This window comes from Arvicanthis niloticus, chromosome 18 (assembly GCF_011762505.2).
Source record: "Arvicanthis niloticus isolate mArvNil1 chromosome 18, mArvNil1.pat.X, whole genome shotgun sequence".
In the NCBI taxonomy this organism is placed as follows: Eukaryota; Metazoa; Chordata; class Mammalia; order Rodentia; family Muridae; genus Arvicanthis; species Arvicanthis niloticus.
Window position 1 is genome coordinate 11,197,217 of NC_047675.1, and position 21,448 is coordinate 11,218,664.

Sequence of the window (21,448 nt, forward strand, 5' to 3'; positions counted from 1 at the left end):
TGGGGTGGGTGTTCGTGCCATCAGCTGAGAGTCAAAGAGGTGAAGGAGCCGGGCAGTGGTGGCGCATGCCTTTAATCCCAGCACTTGGGAGGCAGAGGCAGGCAGATTTCTGAGTTCGAGGCCAGCCTGGTCTACAGGGTGAGTTCCAGGACAGCCAGGACTACACAGAGAAACCCTGTCTCAACAAAACAAAACAAAACAAAACAAAACAAAAAAAAAACAAAAACAAAACAAAAAAACCCCCAAAGAGGTGAAGGAAAACTCCCACAACACATTAAACACACCAGAGACTGTTCAGTCATAAAAGACACTTTGGACTTTTGAACAGAGTTGGGACTTTGAAGGCTTAAGGGCCTTTTAGAGATGAACTAAATTGAGTTTTGCAATGTGAGATGAAGGAGACTTAGGGGCCATGGGTGGGATGTTACTACTTAAGGTGTCTTATTGACACCATATTGATGTCAGCTTGGCTGGATTTAGAATCATTGCTGCACTAAGTGGACCCAGGGGGACCCCAAAGACGAGGAGAAAGAAGGGTTGTAGGAGCCAAGAGGTCAAGGACACCATGCGAACACGGCCCACAGAATCAACTATGCAGGGCTCACAGGGGCTCATGGAACCTGAAGTGACAAACATGGGCCCTGTATGAGTCTGAGCTAGGTCTTCTGCATATGCCTATGGTTGTGTGGCTTAATGTTCTTGGAGGACTCCCAACAGTGGGAGTGGGGCTGTCTCTGACTCTTTTGCCTGCACTTGGGAACCTTTTCCTCCTACTGGGTTGCCATGTTCAGCCATGATATGAAGATATTGTTGTATCTTATTAGGCCATGTCCAGTGGATGTCCCTGGGAGGCTTGAGGCTTGCCCACCTCCCTTTTTTTTTTTTGGTTTTTCAAGACAGGGTTTCTCTGTGTAGCCCTGGCTGTCCTGGAACTCACTCTGTAGACCAGGCTGGCCTCGAACTCAGAAATCCACCTGCGTCTGCCTCCCAAGTGCTGGGATTAAAGGCATGCGCCACCGTCTGGCGCCCCCCACCTCCCTTTTTAATAAGAGAAACAAAGGAGTTGTTCAGTGAGAGGTGAGGGAGTGGGGAGGGATTGGGAGGAGCAGAGGGAGAGGAAACTGTGGTCAGAGTGTAATATATGAGCAAAGAAGAAAAGAGAAAAGAAAATCACTGTTACCTGTAGCAAAGCTGTAAAGGCAGAACCACCTCAGCCCTCTGACGTCAGACACGGAGCTACAGGATTTGGAGCTTGTTCTGTTGGGTTTGGGTCTTGCTTTGGTCCAGTATTTCCCATAATGCCCCTTTCCTCCCTTTTGAAATAGTAACGTGTATTCTATGTCATTGTATGTTGGAAGTGTCAAGATGGTGATAGACTACAGACTGTTTTGAATTGGACTACATGCACTTCACTATGATATGGCTCCAAGCCTAGGGGCCAGAGGATGGAAAGCGGTGCTTTGAACGACAATGACCCCATAGTGTCATATGTCTTAATATTTGGTTCCCTCGCTGCTGGGTGTGATGATGCTCGCCTTTAGTCCTAGCATTCGGGAGGCAGAGGCAAGTGGATCTCTGTGAGCTGGAGGCCAGCCTGGTCTATAGAGTGAGTTCCAAGACAGCCAGAGCTGTTACAGAGAGAAACCCTATCTCAACAAAGAAAGAAAGAAAAAAAGAAAGAAAGAAAGAAAGAAAGAAAGAAAGAAAGAAAGGAAGGAAGGAAGAAAGAAAGGAAGAGCCGGGCAGTGGTGGTGCACGCCTTTAATTCCAGCACTTGGGAGGCAGAGACAGGCAGATTTCTGAGTTCGAGGCCAGCCTGGTCTACCGAGTGAGTTCCAGGACAGCCAAGGCTATACAGAGAAACCCTGTCTTGAAAAACCAAAAGAAAAAAAAAAGTAAGAAAATATTGTCTTCAGTTGATGGGACTGTTTGGGAAGACTTAAGGAGGTGTGTCCTTGTTGGAGAAGGTATGTCAATGGGATCGGCTTTGAGGTTTCAAAGATTCAAGTTATGTCCTGACCCCTCTTCCCCTCTCTCGTTTCTGCCTCTCCCTCCCTATCCCCACCCCTTTCTCTCTATCTCTGTGATAAAAGATAGGAAAGTGGATGACAGGGTGTGCACACAGTAAACTCAGAGTTAGATTGAGATAAACTCTTGAAAGGGGAGCAGGAGCCGTGGCTTGTGTTGGGAGCCGACTTTTAGCAGAAAGCGGCTATCAGCTTTGCAGCCATCTTGAGCCATATACCCTGACATGAGACTTGTATTACAATAGCCTACAACAGCTGAGCACACTCTGATAACATCTTGCTTTAGATACCCAGGACTTTCCTTGGGTGTGTGAGATTAAAGGTGTGTGACTTAAGAGTGTGACTTAGAGATCAGATTTAGAGGCAAGACCTAAGGGCATGATTAAAGGTGTGACTTAGAGGCATGGCTTAGAAGTGAGACATATAAAAGGCAGAGGCAGACAGATGAGAGAATCAGACACTTTAGAGAGAACAATTTGGAGTAACAGAGATTGAGTACAACTAGGAACTAGGAACTCAAGATTTGGGACTTGGACTAGGAAAAGAGACTGAAGAATAAATGGGATTGAATCACACTCTGTCTGGTCTCCATTCTTCCAGTCGGTCCTCACTCTCTCTCTTGCTGAACCCTGACCCGCAGACTGAAGCAGCAGCTTGGGCCGGGATACAGTGGCCGCCAAGCATGGAGTGGAGAGGGCCGCAACATTTTTGGCACCCGAACAGGGACTAGTGTGGTTCTCAACATTTTTGGCCACCCAAAGTGGGGCAGCTCGGGTCTCAACAGGCTTGAAGGTAGATTGTCACCTAACATCCACCGGTGACAGTGGCTTAACCTTGAGCACCTGACCAACATGCACAAGACCCAATAGCTGATCCTCCAAGAGGAGGAAGAACTGGGCTTATGTTCAACTTAGAGCATCCAGAAAAACGAAGAAGGGAGTGAAAAAGAGTCCACCTGAGGGTTAGAAACCTGGACTAGTTAGTTATCAGCTTTGATTCCGCACAGTAGGTGCTCAACTGACAAGTCGAGTGTTCTGATATGTTCCACAGGATCTTACACGATTTTGCTTACGAAGTGCTCTGTAGCTCTCTGTGCAGCTTCAGAGCCTTTGCACACCCTGTATCTGACACTGTGTATACTCCATCCTTGTGTCTGTAGAGATAGGACAGAGCCTGGTACCAGGCAGGGGCGCTTAAATATTGAAAGACTGAATGAATGCGAGATCGCCTTTGTCTATTGTGTAGAGTGGAAGAAGCAGAGACACGCGCGACCCTCCCTATTCACTGTGGTCCACCCCCTGGAATCAAAGCATCTTTCTGGGAGGGAAGCGGGGCTTGGGGCTGCCCTCCGGCCTCTCGCTGACCTCTCAAAAAGCGCGCTTTCCTGGACACGGAGCTCAGTCCTCCAAACCCGGTCATCTGACTCTCACTGCCAGCTCCCCGCCCCGTCCATCCGTCCTCCCACCCGTGCAGCCCCACAATGGTTCAGCCCTCCGCCATTGAGAGCGAGTAAGGTTGGACCACTGCTCGCACGATGGGGGGAGTCCGAGGCGCGGCGGAGGGATCCCTCCGGAGCGTTCCGACCGGAGGCGCCCATTGGCCGCGAGTGTGCACGGCCGCCGCTGATTAGTCCGCTCGGCACGCCGGCCCCGCCCAAGTCCCGGAGGCCCGGGGAGAAGCCGGGCGGAGTTTGGAGAGGACCGAGCAGGGAGCGCGGGGTGGCGGCGGCGCAGGTGAGTGTCCCCCGCCCGGGGGGCGGCCTCCGGGACGTGGAGCCGTGGCGGTGGGGTGGAGCTGGCCGCGTCGGGACCCCAAACACGGACCCCTCCCCGCTGGCCGGGCCTCCGGTCCGCCCCTGCTCTCTGCTCCCAGGATGCTCCCTGTTGGTGGTGGGTCAGTGTTCCGGACCCCTCCCAGGCCTCTTCCCAAGGCTGGCCGCGGGGACACCGAGACCACCCAAGTCCAGATAACAATAACAACCGCAGTACTAGTTTGATAACTCCCCCTCGCTAGCCCGGATCAGCGTTTCCTCGTCCGGTGCTATGGTGCACAGCGTTGAATCAAAACACCCTCCTGGGAGGGGTTGTTAACTTGTTTTAGAAGTGAGGCACCAGTGCCAGAGAGGTGGAGTAACTTACTCAAGGTCACACAGCTAGTAAGTGGCCCATGGGGCTTAGGGATCCTTACCCTTTGAGTCCAGAAACTAATCTCAGAGATCAGGTGTCCCTAACCAGCTCCTAGACTCATCGCCCACCGCCGCCCCCATAGTCACTTCGGAGCCGCACCTGCTGGGTTTTGCTTTCCTCCCCGCGCCCACGGGTCACTAGACAGCTTCCAGGTTGCCCTCGTGTCCCTTCTCTGAGCTGGAGAGGCAAGGCCCAAATGCCGTGGGTCGCTTAACCCCATTTCCTTTCCACCCACCCTGTCCTCTCTTCATTGTAAGAGGGATGACTGGAAGTTAGAAGCTTGGTGTCTGGGGAGCCGGGCTACCGGCTACGGCAGCGGCCAAGACCAGTCAGGCCGTGCATTCACGCCCCTCAGCCCCCGCCCCGGAAACGCTGGAGAGATGAAACCTTCAGGATCCGGTTTTTCAAGAATGAATCAGAGGCCTCCCGCCCTCCCCCTGAAGCAGTACTGTGCTGGGGGTTAGGAGGGAGGGACGGCCGGGGAGCAGGTGTGGTGTCCCCTAAGCCCCGCGTTATCTGAGGCCCTGGACAACCCCCTTCCCTTGCTTCCTGCTCCCCCCACTTGGCTTTTCTGTGACTGCGTGGTTGCTGAGTTGCAGGCCCTTTTTGGGATGAGAGTGCTGGACTCCGGAAATCTATCCAACCCACTTCCTTCAGCTCCTTGCAGACAGTCTAGAGAGGTGCTCACACTTAGCTCTCTAGCGGTCATGTTGTGGAGTTTGGGGCCACAGGCAGTCGGGGATATAAGACAGTCATTCTACAATTCAGCCCTCGTGGAACCCGAGGTTTCACACATGCTAGGCAGGTGCCCTATGTCTGAACTACTCACCCATCACACTACGAAGCAGCCACCGTGCCAGGCTGCGTGTTTTGCTTAGAGGACTCCAAACGCAGGACAGAATTTCCTGCAGTCTAGTTGGGGAACAGGCAACCACTTAACGGGCAGCGTTTGTAGAGCCATGTAGGTACTAAGTGGTCTCAACATCACTGGGCACCCGGGTCCTGGAACAGTATAGTGTTTGCAGTGCGGGCAGAGAGTAAAGTGTCTAATAGCTGACACAAGTAATAAAGCAAGAGATGTGATTCACACGAGTTTGCTGTGCCTGGTACACAGGACACATCTTTTTTTCTTTTCATTTTTCTTTTTCTTTTTTGAGTTTTCCTCTATACTGTGGGGTCTGTTTGTCAGGTCGGATACATATGAATGTTACCATCTGGTTTGCTTTATAAAGTAGAGACACAGGTGCTGGAGAGAACTTGCTAGGAGTTTGATGCCCAGCACCCACATGGTCTAGGCACACAAGTGATGGACAGACAGACATGTAACCTCATTCACATTAAAAAAAAAAAAAAAAAACCTTAAAACTATGAGACATAGAGATAAGTAACAGCCTGGAGGTTGGGGGATGAGATCTGTTGTCAGGGTGGCGTATAAGTTCACAAGCCTAAGTCCTGTAGACCATGGGAGCTGCTCTAGTGGGCTGGGCCAAGCAGGCTGCCTGGAGAATTCTGGAATAGGCCTTGCTAGGCATAGGAACTGGGTTGCTCCTGGCCCAGGGAAGGGAGGATGTGAGGCTCTGGAGGTGTGGCTCAGCCGTGTAGCCCCTGCCCAAAATCAGTCAGTGAGGGGTGGAGGAGGGGGCGTGGCTCAGCAGTAGAGTGCCTTCCTTGCAGATAAAAGGTGCTAGTTTCTGTTTCCATCACACTTGCAGAGTAACATTTCCTGAAGTAGTGAGCTAAGGTACTGATGGGCTCACATGCAGCGCAGTCTTTGGAGTCCCAGAAGCACCCCTAGAAATGTGAATTCTGCCAAATTTTCAGATGTGGAAACTGGAGCCTCATGAAGTTAAGCACTGTTAAGTGGCAAGGGGGGGGGGGGGTTGAATCCAGGCCACCATGTCACACCTCAGGGTTCTCAATTCTAATTTATGAGCTACTCATTTTCCTCAGAACAAAACCATGCAGGGGCCATGTAGACCGAGGAGGTAGCTCGCCTGGTAAAGTGCTCGCTGTGCCAGGCATGGTGGCTTGCTGTTGTTACCCCTGCTCTGGGCACATAATCAGGAAGACCTGTGGGGCTCATCTGCCAGCTGGCCTAAGTGGAGAGCTTGGTCCCAGGAGAGACCCTGTCTCAAAAAGACAAAATAGGGCTGGGAATATGGGATATACCTTACTGGTAGAGCCCTTGTGGGCACACTGCAGAGATGGCTCAGCAAAATAAAGGCATCTGCTGCCAAGCCCAGGACCTGAGTTTGATCCTTGGGACCCACATGGTGGACTGAAAGAGCTGATTCCCACCATGTCTGCACGAATACCGTGGCAACACACATGCACACAAATGTGATTTTGTCTGGGGGAGAAGGGGGTATTTTTGTTTTGTTTTTTTGAGATAGGGTCTCACTACGTAGTTCTATTTGTCCAAGAGCTTGCTGTGTTAACCAGCCTAGCTTCAGAGTGATGTATTTTTGCATGTGTATGGATGTGTCACCTGCATGCATGTCTGTGCACATGAGAAGGCGTCAGATCCTCCCTGAAGCTGGAGTTAGAGGCAGTCATGAGCTGCCATGTAGATGCTGAGATTCGTATTCAGGTCCTTTGGAAGAGTAAGCAGTGCTCTTAACCACTGAACCATCTGTCCACCTTCAGTAAAATTTTCAAGCAAAGTAATGACTCTTGGAGATCAATACCCAAGGCTGACCTCTAACCTCTGCACCTACACATCCATGGATGAGCACTGTCGGGGCTGGAGACATGGCTCAACAGCTGAGAGCGCTTGCTGCTCTTCTCGGGGACCTGAATTTGGTTCCCAGCACTCATGGTGTGCAGTTTCAACTGCTTATAACTCCGTAGTTAGGAATGTAGATAAGGATTTCTGGCCTTTGCAGGCACCTATAGTCAGGTGCACATACCCACACACAGACTCATACATAATACAAAACAGAGTTTAGAAGGTGAGGTGGCTCAGTGGGTAGAGGCAGTTGCCGCCAAACTTGATGACCTGAGTTGGGCCTCTGGGACCCACATGATAGAGGGAAAGCAGTAAGTCAGCTAAGTTGTTCTCTGACAGACAGATACTCTGAGGCACATGCGAGCGCGTGCGCGCGCGAGCACACACATACACAAACACACACACACACACACCAAACAGATAAACATAGACAAAGTAAGTACTTCAGTTGATGAAAAAGAATACAGGTGGTGATGTCCAGCCTCGTCTACAGATCGAGTCCCAGAACAGCCTACACAGAGAAACCCTGCCTCAAAAACCTAAAACAAAACAACAACAAAAAGAGTTAACAGGTAATTCACTAAAAGGCCAATCAAGAGCATTAAAAATGTGTAAAAGGGCCTTGGGCACTATTGATCATCCCAGCATGCAAAAGCAGAGAGAAGTCAGACAGCGCCCCCTGCTGGGTACTGTGCTGGGAGCGTGTGATTTGGGGAGATGGCCAGACCTGCCCTTCCTTCCTCAGCCGCACAGGGCAGCCCCTCATCCAACAGTGATGTGTCTGTGCTACTCTGCCAGCCAGTGTTCCACACACTGAGGGGTAGACATTAGCGACACAGACATCTCCCTCAGCAGTGGGTAAAGGCGTAAAGCGTCTCCCAACCAAAGGGTAAGCAAGGGTGCTGGACAGCAGAGGGAACAGCCACTACAAAGACCGTGCACGGGGCAGCCAGCTCTGGCCTAGCTGAGCAGCATGGACGATGCCTCAGTGGCTGAAGCAGGGGAGTGGGCATAAAGGACAGTGGGATGCCTTGGGGATCCGAGCAGAGAAGGGAGAGACCGGATGTGTTTAGAGAGTCATTCTGGCTGCTGTGTTGACAGGAACCTGGAGGGTAAAGGAAGCCCAAAGACCCAGGGGCCACTTAGTGTAGCTGTGTGGGTGGGGGGAGAGCTCCAGAGTCAGAAGAATGCATGGCTTGAACAGGGAACCCTCTCAGAAAGTTGTGATCCAGCCAACTGGGTGCCCTTTTACCTGGGACAACCCCTCAGGAGAGACTACAGAGCACGGAAAGTTCCTAGTACAACAGAAGTGAAGTTTGGTATGGAAGCTGAGGAAGGGGATCAGGAGTTCAAGGCCAGCCTGTGCTACTTAGTGTAACCCTGCCTCAAAATAATAGAGAGGAATTTAGCCAGGTGTAGTGATATACACCTGTGTTCCCAGCACTCAGGAGATGGGGGTGGAGGGACCACAAGTTCAAGGTCAACCTTGGCTATAGCAAGTTTGAGGCCAGCCTGCGCTACATAGTGGGGGAGGGGGAGAGAAGAAGGTGAAATGTCACTGAGGATAGGTCAAGGAAGGGCGAGGCCAAGGAAGTTCCTCAGGGGATTGCAAATGAGACACCCTGGAGGGAGCTCGTGGCGTTTTTCCCTCCCTTTGGACAAGTGACTTGAAAATGAAATCAGGGTCTGGGTGTGGTCCATGGTTGTTTACCTAGTGTCCTAGCCCCATCCTGGCACTACTAGAAGAAGAAAAATGCCACCTTCTCTCACCTCCTTTCTCCTCCCTCCCTCCCTCCACTCCTGCCACACCCTTCAGAGATGAATGTGAAGCACTTTACGACAGGGCCTTTGCTCTGCTCCCTGTCTACTTAGAACATTCTTAAGCTGGAGGGATGACGTGTGGGAGGCCAGGGAGGGGATGTTCTAGAGATGGGACCAGGGCTTCTCTGACACCAGGCTTCCACTGCCACTGGGCCACACATTACGAGGTTTAGAAGTGTATGGCCAGTGTCCCCTGGTTTATTGTAGCTCTCGTAAGTAAATCAGGAAAATAGCTTTCTTCCCACAGATGGGCCATAGTAGGGGTCCATCTCAGCAGGCAGCTGTGGGCTGAGACAGCTTAATTTGCCACCTTAATACCTCCTATGTCTGCAGAGTGGTAAACAGATTGTACAGCTGACATGATACTCCTAGTCAGAGCTGGACATGGTGGCACATGCTGAAAGTCAGAGATACTTGGAGGCTGAGGCAGGAGGATCATTGGGGCAGAAATTCAAGACTAATCTAGATACTAAGCAAGACCCTGTCTAAAAAAATATAAAGTGGAGCACTCAGAAGGCAGAGACAGGTTAATCTCTGTGAGTCTGAGGCCAGCCTGGTCTACAGAGTCAGTTCCAGGAAAACCAGGGCTGCACAGAGAACCCTGTCTTTAAATGATAATGAATTACAAATAAGTAAAATAAGTGCAGGAATATAATAAGTACTGGTCCTGGTGCTCCATGGTGCCAGAGCAGCAGCTGAGCGCTTACATTTTATTTGGAGCCATCAAGCAGAGACAGACGGACAGACAGACTGACCAGGCCAAAGCCCACCCTCTAATAACATGTTTCTCCAGACAGTCTGCTAAGTAAGAACCAGGCGTTCGCATATATGAGCCTATGGGACAAACACATATGCTTGTTTGCTAGATAGAGGGAGAGAGAAAGAAGAAATAAAAGGAGAGGAGTGGAGAAGTGGCTCAGAGACGAGAGTCCTGCTGCTCAAGGGCAAGGGCCAGAGCTCACCCAGGCACCAGCAGTGCCCGGCTGCCACACCAGCCAAAGGCAGGGCTCGGGATCAGGACCCATGCACCAGCAGTGCCCGGCTGCCACACCAGCCGAAGGCAGGGCTGGGGGTCAGGATCATTGAGAGGCCCTGCCTCAAAGGACTAAGGTGGAGGCTGATTGGGGACAGACACCATGTGCTTCTTTTGCCCTCAAAAAACAGGATCGTGCACACACACACACATACAGTGGGCACACACCACTCACACACTTAAAAAAAAAAAATAAATGTGTTGGCCCACACTTTTTTGGTTGGTGTCGGAGGCTGGGGATAGGATTTCTCTATGTAGCTCTTGCTGGCTTGGAACTATCTAAGGCCAGGTAGGCCGTGAAGTCACAGAGCTCCACCTGCCTCTACTCCAAGTGCTGAGACTTGCCATGGCAAGTGGCAGGCATGGAGCTGGAGCAGCAGCTGAGAGCTTACGTTTTATTCAGAGACGTCAAGTCCACCCTCCAGTGACACATTTCTCCAGACAGTCTGCTACGTAGGAACCAGGCGTTCACATATATGAGCCTGTGGGGCATGCTCTTTCAAACCACCACAGATGCAGCCCGATAGGGTTACCACAGGTCAGCCGTTGCCGATCGCTGACTAGGGGCAGTACTGCTCTGCAGGGTTTTACCCCAGTAATTAAATGTGTCTGTGAGGATTCATCACACGCCTCTTCCTGCTAGAAGTCATTGGCAAAACCAGTCTCCAGCCCTGACCCAGGGTGTGGCAGGGACCCTGCACTTGGTGCTTTGAGGGAGAGACTCAGAAGGGTTTTGTTTGCTCTGTGTGTCTCGTGTGTGTGTGTGTGTGTGTGTGTGTGTGTGTGTGTGTGTATGTGTGTGTGTGTGTGTGTGTGTGTGTGTGGGTGTGACACACATGTGCAGGTGCAGATGTGTATGGAAGCTGAGGACAACCTTGGGTGTCATTCTTTAGGAGTTGTGCACTTCTGGGTGTTTTTTTTTATTGCATTTGTTTATTTTGTGTGCAGATGCGTATGTGTTTGTGTGTGGGAACACATAGCCCAGTGCACATGTAAAGGTCAGATGACAGCTCTAGGCTTTCTCCTTCCATGTGGGCCCATCTGATCAAACTCAGGCCTGCAAGGGTGATGGCAAATTACTTTTACCCACCAAGCTCTCTTGCCAGCCTCCCTCCTTGGTTTTGAGACAGGGTTTCTCACTGGCCTGGAACTCACTAAGTAGCCAGGTTGGTGTCGAGTCCTAGGGATCCTTCCTCCCATCCCCCTACCCCCTCTGGGATTACAGGTGCATTTTAGCACATCTGAGGGATTACAGATGCATCCTAGCACATCTGAGTGATTACAGGTGCATTTTAGCACATCTAGGGGATTACAGGTGCATTTTAGCACATCTGACGGATTACAGGTGCATCTTAGCACATCTGAGGGATTGCAGGTGCATTTTAGCACATCTGGGGGATTACAGGTGCATCTTAGCACATCTGGGGATTACAGGTGCATTTTAGCACATCTGAGGGATTACAGGTGCATTTTAGCACATCTGACGGATTACAGGTGCATCTTAGCACATCTGAGGGATTGCAGGTGCATCCTAGCACATCTGAGGGATTACAGGTGCATTTTAGCACATCTGGGGGATTACAGGTGCATCTTAGCACATCTGGGGATTACAGGTGCATCTTAGCACATCTGGTTTTTGACATAAACCAGATCCAAACAGAGGTTCTTGCCCAGAAGTAATGGCTGCAGCTGATGGGAAAATGAGAAGCAGCTGGGTGTGGTGTTTCCATCTGTCTTCCCCGCACTTGAGAAGCTGAGGCAGTTTGTGAGTTCTAGGCCAGCCTGGGCTACAGAGCCTTTCTCAGAGATAGAAAGCAAAGGAAAGTGCCAGCACTTCATCCTCCCTACAGCTGTCGCTCCAGTGGGTGTGGTTAGAGCAGGACTCATCATGGGCCCCATCTGGAATGAGGATTGAATGAGGTCACAGAGCAGGTAGCGTGGGGTTGTAATAGGTATCTCTGTTGGGATTGCTACTGTGCAGTGTGAGGCTTCATTCTGATGCTGAGATGTGACCGGGTCTGCATTAGCTGAGCTGCACCCCAGCATCTGGACTGTTCGAAGAGTCAGTTCTCTATCTCCACATCAACTCTGGGTGCCCAGATTGAATCCACTGTACACAGAAAGTACTTGGGCAAGGCAGATGTGTTGCTATATCCCTGTAATCCCATCTACTCTGGAGTCTGAGGCAGGAGGATTGCAAGTTCAAGGATAGCCTGAGTACCTAAGAGATAATTGCTTCAAAATAAAAAGTAAGAAGCAGTCTAGGCATGTAGCTTGGGTCCACTTGTACAAGGCCAAAATCAACCCCCCCCCGAGGGGGGGGAAGGAGGGAGGGAGGGAGGGTGGGTTGTTTGATTCCAGGAGAGCCTTGTTCCTATGCTGAACATGGACAGAATCTTTTGTTACTCTATTTGTTTACAATTTGGAACAAGAGTTCATAGCTCTTAAGTGTGTAGAGCTGACTCCAGTGTATGGGAGGAGCTGCAGCGCTGTGAACCAGCGCCAGCCAAGCGGGGCGGTAAAAGCCTCAGCAGAATGCAAATACAACACGAGTGAATGCAGGCGGCCATGTTCTGGAGGTGTCCTTGCACCCTGTGCCTAGGACCGGAGTCACGCCATCAGCTGCGATGATGCTCGGTGGTGGAGCACTTGCCGAGCCTGCACCAGATCCCTGGGATCCGAACCCTGCTCTGCCAAACAGAACCATGTTGGTTGGTGTTGGTACCATGTAGTGGTGACGGGTGGGACCCACGTCTGGTACTCAGAGAATGAAGCCCGATTCCTGTTCTGCAGGTCTCCTGGCCAACTCCCCACTTCTGGCTGCTCATGCCACTGGGACTGGGGCGAAGGAAAAAGGCACCACCTCTGGTGGAAAATGAGGAGGCGGAGCCAAGCCGAAGTGGGCTGGGCGTTGGGGAGCCTGGGCCCCTGGGTGGAAGCGGAGCAGGGGAATCCCAGATGGGCTTGCCCCCGCCTCCTGCTGCCCTCCGGCCTCGCCTCGTGTTCCATACCCAGCTGGCCCACGGCAGCCCCACAGGCCGCATCGAGGGCTTCACTAATGTCAAGGAGCTGTACAGCAAGATCGCTGAGGCCTTCCGACTACCAGCTGCTGAGGTACCAGTGGGACCAAGGTCCCTTAAGAGCAAGCCACAGACAGACCTGGGCATGTGTTCTTGTGAGCTGGGGCTCGTCTTCCTTGCCGCCCAGCAGCCCCTGAATCTAGGAGGCGTGGCTACAGGAGAATATTGAATTCCTATCAGGCCTTGAGAGACTTGTACCCTAGTAGGTATGGGGAGTTTCCCAACAGGCCTTCTGAGGCTCATTAATCTAGTTAGGTTGTGGAGGATGGACAGCCACAGGGTTTCCATAAGGCATTGGGAGGCTTGTGCCCCCAGACACTGCGGAGTTGGAGGTCAGGAGCAGCTTCTAGTTCTTCACGATGCCATGGAGGCATGACTCCAAGCTAGAGGCTGAGAAGCCGCAGGGAGGGCAACAGTGGGGCTGAGATTCAAGTGGAGACAGGTAGTAGGAAGGCTGGGCAGGAGTTTGATGTACCAGTGGACCTGTCTTTTGCTTTGGGTGTCCCCCGTCCCTAGGATAGGAATGTGTTGGGAAAGGGGACCCAGGGAGGAAGGAACGAGCATCTTGCCCACCTCTGCAGGTGATGTTCTGCACCCTCAACACCCATAAAGTGGATATGGACAAGCTCCTGGGGGGCCAGATCGGGCTGGAGGACTTCATCTTTGCCCATGTCAAGGGGCAGCGCAAAGAGGTGGAAGTATTCAAGTCTGAGGAGGCTCTGGGCCTCACCATCACTGACAACGGGGCCGGCTATGCCTTCATTAAGGTGCCCGGGTGGGTGGCACGCCCTTAGTCAGTGGTCAGGGTCTGTGATGGGACCTTGAGTGGAGCTTCCAGGGTTGATGCCTGCCCCTCCACAGCGCATCAAGGAAGGCAGTGTGATTGACCACATCCAGCTCATCAGCGTGGGTGACATGATTGAAGCCATCAACGGGCAGAGCCTGCTGGGCTGTCGGCATTACGAGGTTGCCAGGCTCCTCAAGGAGCTGCCCCGAGGCCGCACCTTCACCCTCAAACTCACAGAGCCTCGAAAGGCCTTTGGTGAGCCATCCTTACACCCTGGGCCACCCACTGGGATGACCTTGAGCGCTTTAAGAAATACAGATTGCAGTCCTGGGAAACACCAGCAGGTGGCACCCAAGCCCGAAATGCAAAGTGGGGACAGCCCCACCCTACCCTAGAACTGAGTGCTGGCTGCCAGCCCAGCCTGAAGGAAGTTGCCCCCACACCCGACTTCCAGGAGCCATTAGCCCAGCCAAGTGCCCCCAACCCTGGCCAGCCCCCTCAGCCTGGAGAAGTGAGGCTTGGCTGCCTTGTACAGCTCCAGGCCCTGCCCACCCCCACCCCCACCCCACCCCCGTTTCTACCTGGCTTCATTAACTCTTAGGAATGGGCCTGAGGCGCCCCTGGTGTGGGTAGAAAGGGCTTATCTGGGACTCAGCAGTTACACTCACCCTTCTCGACCCTGGAGCCTTCAAGTAGAAGCTACCCTCCATTCTCTCTCCAGCTGCCCCTCACGCTCCATGCAAAATCCTGCCTTCCTGGAACCCAGTCCCTATCCCAAGGAGCCTGCAGGCTTGGAGGTGGTGAGAGGTGGCTGTGTGAAACCTAGGTACCTGAGTACTGTACTTACTGTGTGCTGACATTCCCCACTGCCTCCCACAGATATGATCAGCCAGCGCTCGGCAGGTGGCCACCCTGGTTCAGGCCCACAGCTGGGCACTGGCCGAGGGACCCTCCGTCTCCGATCCCGGGGCCCTGCCACAGTGGAGGATCTGGTGAGTGGGCCACCCTGGGCCAGTGACTGCTTTCTAATTATGTGAAAGACTCTGGACACCTGCTTAAACCTACTCTTCCCAGCACTGGGGCCTACCGTGGTCCATCGAGCCTTGAGTCTCCTCCTTGTAGAGTAGGAGTCAGAGTGGACATTAGTGATGCAGACAAAAAGTGCTGTCAGGCATGGAGTTTCAAGCAGGAGGATTTCACATTCAAGGGCAGCTCAAACCATAAGACCTTTATGAAAATATATGAAAGCCAGCCCAGTGTGGATATGTACCTGTAATCCTAGTTACCTGGGAAGCTAAGATTTAGTGTTCAAAGTCAGTTCGGTCAACTTAGAATATGCCTCAATATGAGAATAATTTCTGGATATTGAGACTAAAGAGATAGCAGTTTAGATCACATGGTGACCCAGGTTCAGTTCCAAGTCCCCATAATGGGTGGCTCACGGTCATTTGTTAGTCCAGTTCCAGAGATCAGTGTTCTCTTCTGACCTCCACAGGCTCCAGGCAGACTTAGGACACACACATACGTGCAGACAAAACAGCCCGCTACGTTAGCTAAACAACAACACCACCACCAGTAGCTGGGATGCAGCTCAGTCATAGAGCTGTTGCCTCGTGTGACCCCTCGTGCCATCCCCAGCACTGCAGGCATTCAGTATCACAGCACTGACATCTGTTGACATTGTTGTACTGTCTTGTCCCCACCCTCCACAGCCGTCCGCTTTTGAGGAAAAGGCCATTGAAAAGGTGGATGACTTGCTAGAGAGCTACATGGGGATCAGAGACACAGAACTGGGTGAGTGGGGCACCCATGTCTGGAAGGTGGGAGCAGGCTTCCAGGTCTCACCCGGGCTGAGTTGAGCCTACACCTCTGCCCCTCGTGCCATCTGCATCTCCATCTTTTCTCCTCCCTGACAGCTGCCACCATGGTGGAGCTGGGAAAAGACAAAAGGAACCCAGACGAACTGGCAGAAGCTCTGGATGAACGGCTCGGCGACTTCGCATTCCCAGATGAATTTGTCTTTGATGTCTGGGGAGCCATCGGGGATGCCAAGGTTGGCCGCTACTAAGACTGGAACTGAACCTGGACCTTGAGATAACCTGGCTTGGCCTGGCTGGGGTTTCCAGAAGGGGTGCCACAGCCAAGACCTGGGCATACAGCATAGGCTCAACAGCCTGAGAATGGCATGGGGTGCAAGTGCCCTGTCGTCCTGGCCCCGCTCTAAGTAGTACCACCACGGTGCCCAGCCTGGTTGGGGTCCCCGGCCAACCCTTGCCGGGTTCCCCACCTACCTCAATAGAGTAAACGCATGGGGAGGGACCAACACACTGGGCAGCCACTTCTGTCCCCAACACTTCCCACCATCAGCTGGCAACTGCCCCTTCTGTCCCCCTGGGCCTCTGTTCTCTTTGGGATCATGACCTCCCTACTTCACTTTTTTTGCTTTGTTTTTTTTCAAGACAGAATCACTATGTAGCTCTGGCTGTCCTGGAACTCATTCTGTAGACCAGGCTGGCCTTGAACTCTCAGAAATCCACATGCATCTGCATTCACAGTGCTGGGATTAAAGGTGTGCGTCACCACTCCCGGCTCTTCCTGCTTTCTTGACACTAGAAATGCAGAAAGGCAATACTGCCTTCCCTTCTGCATCTCCCACCTGAGAGGAGCCCCCTCGGCTGGGCTCCATTACCTCCCATTTGAGTGGACACTTCTGGGAACCCTGGTTCCTTGTCTTTGAATGAAGCGGGAGGGTTGAGGGAGGCTGTGGGCTTTTGTATCCACACACACTCTCTTGGATATAGAAATTTTACTCTGGGAGCTGTTTAGCTCTGGAGCAGGAGGGGTGGCCAGGGAAAGAATGCAGCAGCTGAAATCTATCTCCTGGATTCCAAATTGAATTAGGAGTTGGCTGGCCCACTGCCCCTCCCTCTGGCTGGGGGCCGGCAAGCTTCCAGGCAGTGCTGGAGTTTCTGGTTCAGACCTGGTCCCCACTCACCAAGGCCTCACATATGCCCCTCTTGTGTGAGAACCCCTCTGCATGGCAGCAAGGCCTGGTGCCCAGGTACAGCACCCAGGTTGTGCCTGGTTGTACTCGGGGCACAAGCATCCATGGCATGGTGCTTCACAGAGATAGAAACCTGACAAGCTTGTTTTGACAGTCCATTCTATCCTAGGATTTAGGGAGATGAAGGGAAGGATGGGATGGGACCCTGGCCAGACTTGGGGAGAAGGGGGGCAATTGGAACAAGGGGATCCAGGCCAGAGGTCTGTCTCCAGCACCCAGTAGGAATGCTGCAGGGAGGCTGAATGGGGCTGGCTCCCTGGTACCAGGCAGGAGATGAGTATCCTGGATACAGGACACAGGCCCTGCAGAGGGTTACTTGCCAAGGGTCACTTAGCATCCCTGATCACAGGCCCGATTTCAGTGCTGGTAGAGGAACCCATGCTTCATCCATGCTCAGGGTGTGCACTATCCTATAGTTACATGTCTGCTGGGAGCAGCTGGGATTGTGTGGCTTTTTTGTGTGGAACCATGTGTAGTGGATGGTTGGGAGCCAGCCAGTGACTATTGTGGGTAAGCCTTGGGTCCTGAGTTTCACAGAGCTGTGTTCAGTGTGTGCGTGGGTCTCAGGCGTGTTCTTGTTTGGTCAGTATGAACAGCTGGGCCTTAGAGATGTGACTGTGTCTGAGGACAAGTCCTCAGGGTCCATGAGCATTGGTTTGAGGGAGGCTACATCAGGAGGCGTGTTCCGGGGCTGCGAACAGATTTCCAATGCTGGTGAGATTGACACCCAGTGCTGAGGTACGGGCAAGCATCAGTTTCAAGGGGTCCATATCAGGGGAACAGATGTTACAGTGATCAATGGTGAGTGCTATCCAGTGTTTACTTCCCATTATGACTGATCTGACAGAGGCTGCATGTGCCCCTTTCAAGATATAAGGTGAGGCAGAGGTATGGGTGCGGGATTAGAAAGACTCTGGTGCCCTATGAATTGCCTACTGTACCCCAAGGCCGATGCAGATGATGGCCTGGCTTCCCTGAGCCATTTAGGCACCTCCCTTTCTCCTAGGATGACTCCCTGTTGCTCTGGTCTAGGCTGCCCACCTCTGCCCAACTCTGACAACCATAAAGGCGACGGGAGGAGGGATTGCTAGCTCCCATCACACCCAGGCAACTCCCAAACCCTCAAGCCCAATGAGGACAACACCCCCACACACATACTCACCCCCACCCCACCCCCGCGGGAGCTCATAGCCCTCCCAGCTCGCCCCAGGCGATGCTCACATTTTCCAGTGTTTAGATTTTATCCGCTTTATTAATGAGGCGGGCAAGAGGCCCGGGTGAGGGTGTGGGGCTTTGCTCCTGCCCCGCTGAGAGGAGGGGGTCACAGAAACCAAACCAATTCAGAGAGCCTCAGTCCTTGGCGGGAAGGAGCTGGGCCCAGTTGCCCTGACCATTGCCAGCAGTGGAGGTTTTGCCCCCTCAAGGCTCCCAGAGGGCAGACATGCATGGGGTGGAGCAGCCCCTGGAGGCCAGTGGAGTGCGGGTGGAGGCGGCACAGAGCCGAGGAGCCGCCCCAGGAAGAGGGAGCGGCCTGCCGGGAGCCAGGGAGTAGCTGGAGCGGGCAGCAGGAGCCAAGTTCCAGGCCATGGGGACCCTGCATCCTGAGCAGCACTGGGTAAGAAGCTGGGATATGACAAATGACAAGCCAGAGAAGGCTAGCTGTAGCCATCCTGCTCTCTCCGTTTTATGTCTCTCAGCCCCAGACTGTCCATCTCAACTAGAGAATAAAGGACAAGTCAGAGGCTGGTCCAAATAGGGGCATGGGATGGGCATCTGAATGAGGCAATGCCAAGACTAGTGAGAGATTGCCATGGAGACAGAGGGCAACAGAGATGGTATTCTGGAAAAGAGGTGGGCCCGTGGGGTCTGAGAGCACCATAGAGATCAGAGATGGGTTTGTGGCATCAGAGGTCTGTGGGGACAGAGAGAACCACGGAGACAAGAGATGTGGCATGGAGGCCTTGTGGCACAGGAGTGGGTCTATAAGTGTAAAGATGGGTTGTTTGGGGAAGAGATGAAACTACAGATTGAGCCAGTCTCTGGAGATAGGCACGCAGCCATTAGAAGAGATGAACTATAGTAAGTAGTAGAGGTGTCGCGACATGGACATTAAGGACAGATTTAAAAGGTGACCAAAGCTGGTCATGGTGGTGTGAGCCTTTAATCCCAAGACACGGGAGGCATAGGCAGGCGGATCTTTTGAGTTTAAGGTTAGCCTGGCCAGTTCCAGGGCAAGCCAAGGAGACTTCTGAAAAGGGAGAGGTGGGCAGGCAGACATGAAGGTTGAAATTGGGATTAGAAGTGGTTGAGGGTCTATTCCATGGGACCATGGACCAGGAAACTGGTGGGGGTGGAAACCAGGAGGTGGGGGTAGGGTGGAGATGAGGATAGATACTGGGGACCTGTGCCAGGTCAGTCAAAACCCCCAACAGATGTGAGGGCAGAGTGAAGCCAGGCAGGCGCAAGAGATGGGGGGAGTGACAGGTGAAGTAGGGTCCGAAATGGAGCAGCCAGGGTCATGTGGCAGTGCCCTGGGCACAGAAGATTGGGACCCTAGTCTCATTGTGCCCTCTTCTTATCTACGCAGCCCTCTTGGCCACTGATATGAGCCCCTACAGGCTTAACCTGAGCCTAGTGGATGAGGCAACAACGTGTGCAACGTCCAGGGTCCCCAATACATCTGTGGTGCTGCCAACAGGCGATAATGGCACATCACCAGCGCTGCCAATCTTCTCCATGACGCTGGGTGCTGTGTCCAACGTGCTGGCGCTGGCGCTGCTGGCCCAGGTTGCAGGCAGACTGCGGCGGCGCCGCTCGGCTGCCACCTTCCTGCTGTTTGTCGCCAGCCTGCTTGCCATCGACTTAGCAGGCCATGTGATCCCGGGCGCCCTGGTGCTTCGTCTGTATACTGCAGGACGTGCGCCTGCTGGAGGGGCCTGTCATTTCCTGGGAGGCTGCATGGTCTTCTTCGGCCTGTGCCCACTTTTGCTTGGCTGTGGCATGGCCGTGGAGCGCTGCGTGGGTGTCACGCAGCCTCTGATCCATGCGGCGCGCGTGTCCGTGGCCCGCGCACGCCTGGCACTAGCCGTGCTGGCTGCCACGGCTTTGGCAGTGGCGCTGCTGCCACTCATACATGTGGGTCGCTACGAGCTACAGTACCCTGGCACCTGGTGTTTCATTAGCCTCGGGCCTCGTGGAGATTGGCGCCAGGCGTTGCTTGCCGGCCTCTTCGCCGGCCTCGGCCTGGCTGCGCTCCTTGCCGCACTAGTGTGCAACACGCTCAGCGGCCTGGCGCTCCTCCGTGCCCGCTGGAGGCGGCGTCGCTCTCGACGTTTCCGAGAGACCGCAGGTCCCGATGATCGCCGGCGCTGGGGATCCCGTGGACCCCGCTTGGCCTCCGCCTCGTCTGCCTCATCCATCACTTCAACCACAACCACCCTCCGCAGCTCTCGGGGCGGCGGCTCCGCGCGCAGGGTTCACGCACACGACGTGGAAATGGTGGGCCAGCTCGTGGGCATCATGGTGGTGTCGTGCATCTGCTGGAGCCCCCTGCTGGTGAGGGGCGCAGTCGCTCCTCAAGCCAAACTCTTTTCTGCCCCCTCCTGGGCTCTGCCCCCTCCTGGGCTCTGCCCCCTCCTGGGCTCTGCCCCCTGAAGACCCTGCCTGCAGACAAAGCCTGCCCCTCTGCTATCCGGGACCCTTACCTTCACTCTCTTTGGGATCTCTGTAAATGGTCTGACTCAAGCCTTTCAGTCCACTTTCTACGGCCCTCCGCTCCATCCATTCATAGCCTTCTTCCTCCCCAGCCTTTGGACCTTTCTTAGTCCTATGTTCTACGGCCCTCCGCTCCATCCATTCATAGCCTTCTTCCTCCCCAGCCTTTGGACCTTTCTTAGTCCTATGTGTGTTGGGATACTGGGTCTCCTCTAGCCAGACCCTCCGCAGTCACTGATGACCTTTGCCGCTCTCCTTCCCGCACAGATCCTATTTGCACTGCATGGCTCGCCCTGGAATCCTAACCTTCCACCCCAGCCCGTCTCCCAGCGGCTCCACTGCTCACACCTGCTTTTCTCGCAGGTGTTGGTGGTGCTGGCCATCGGGGGCTGGAACTCTAACTCCCTGCAGCGGCCGCTCTTTCTGGCTGTACGCCTCGCGTCGTGGAACCAGATCCTGGACCCATGGGTGTACATCCTGCTGCGCCAGGCCATGCTGCGCCAACTGCTTCGCCTCCTACCCCTGAGGGTCAGTGCCAAGGGTGGTCCAACGGAGCTGGGCCTAACCAAGAGTGCCTGGGAGGTCAGTTCACTGCGTAGCTCCCGGCACAGTGGCTTCAGCCACCTCTGAATGTGCCTAGAAGCTAAGCCAAAGCATTCTGGGCAGGGCTCAGGGGCATAGAGTCTCAAACTCAGTGTGCCTAAGGCGCTGCGTCCTGTGGGTCCGAAACACTGTCACCGCACAGGGGCAAAAGAGGCTTCACTGGGAACGAGTACAGTTCTAATGTTGGTCACACGATGGCACAGATACATGGGACACTCCAAACACCAGAGGTGGGATTTCCCAGGCCATCAGCTTGAAGAGCATGCGCACAACGCTGCAACCTTAGTTCTAAGACTTGGGCTCTCTGCAAGTAGAGCAAAAAGTTTTGGATTCACTTCCCTTCTCTATCGCCACCACAATAGACTCTTGCAACTGTTCTGTTCATTTTGGTCCCTAACTATCCCA

The 21,448-nt window shown here is 53.5% G+C and overlaps 2 protein-coding genes across 2 annotated transcripts; both read left to right on the forward strand.

Moving 5' to 3' along the window:
* The first annotated feature begins 3,637 nt into the window (after window positions 1–3,637).
* Gipc1 (GIPC PDZ domain containing family member 1) lies at window positions 3,638–16,244 on the forward strand. Its single transcript, XM_034522843.2, has 7 exons — window positions 3,638–3,760; window positions 12,589–12,909; window positions 13,457–13,642; window positions 13,737–13,917; window positions 14,542–14,654; window positions 15,375–15,456; window positions 15,579–16,244. Exons 2-7 carry the CDS (start codon window positions 12,622–12,624, stop codon window positions 15,728–15,730), a joined length of 1,002 nt encoding a protein of 333 aa, XP_034378734.1. The 5' UTR covers window positions 3,638–3,760; window positions 12,589–12,621; the 3' UTR covers window positions 15,731–16,244.
* Window positions 16,245–17,957: 1,713 nt separating this feature from the next.
* Window positions 17,958–21,425, forward strand: Ptger1 (prostaglandin E receptor 1). The gene is made up of 3 exons (XM_034522249.2): window positions 17,958–18,341; window positions 19,314–20,281; window positions 20,804–21,425. The coding sequence occupies exons 2-3, from the start codon at window positions 19,331–19,333 to the stop codon at window positions 21,068–21,070; spliced, it is 1,218 nt and encodes a 405-aa protein (XP_034378140.1). The 5' UTR covers window positions 17,958–18,341; window positions 19,314–19,330; the 3' UTR covers window positions 21,071–21,425.
* Window positions 21,426–21,448: the final 23 nt, after the last annotated feature.

Coding starts and splice junctions, on each gene's coding strand:
- Gipc1 (XM_034522843.2), top strand. CDS start 12,622: ATGCCACTGGGACTGGGGCGAAGGAAAAAGGCACCACCTCTGGTGGAA. Junction 13,643..13,736: donor CCGGCTATGCCTTCATTAAG/GTGCCCGGGTGG, acceptor GCCCCTCCACAG/CGCATCAAGGAAGGCAGTGT. Junction 13,918..14,541: donor AGAGCCTCGAAAGGCCTTTG/GTGAGCCATCCT, acceptor TGCCTCCCACAG/ATATGATCAGCCAGCGCTCG.
- Ptger1 (XM_034522249.2), top strand. CDS start 19,331: ATGAGCCCCTACAGGCTTAACCTGAGCCTAGTGGATGAGGCAACAACG. Junction 20,282..20,803: donor TCTGCTGGAGCCCCCTGCTG/GTGAGGGGCGCA, acceptor CTTTTCTCGCAG/GTGTTGGTGGTGCTGGCCAT.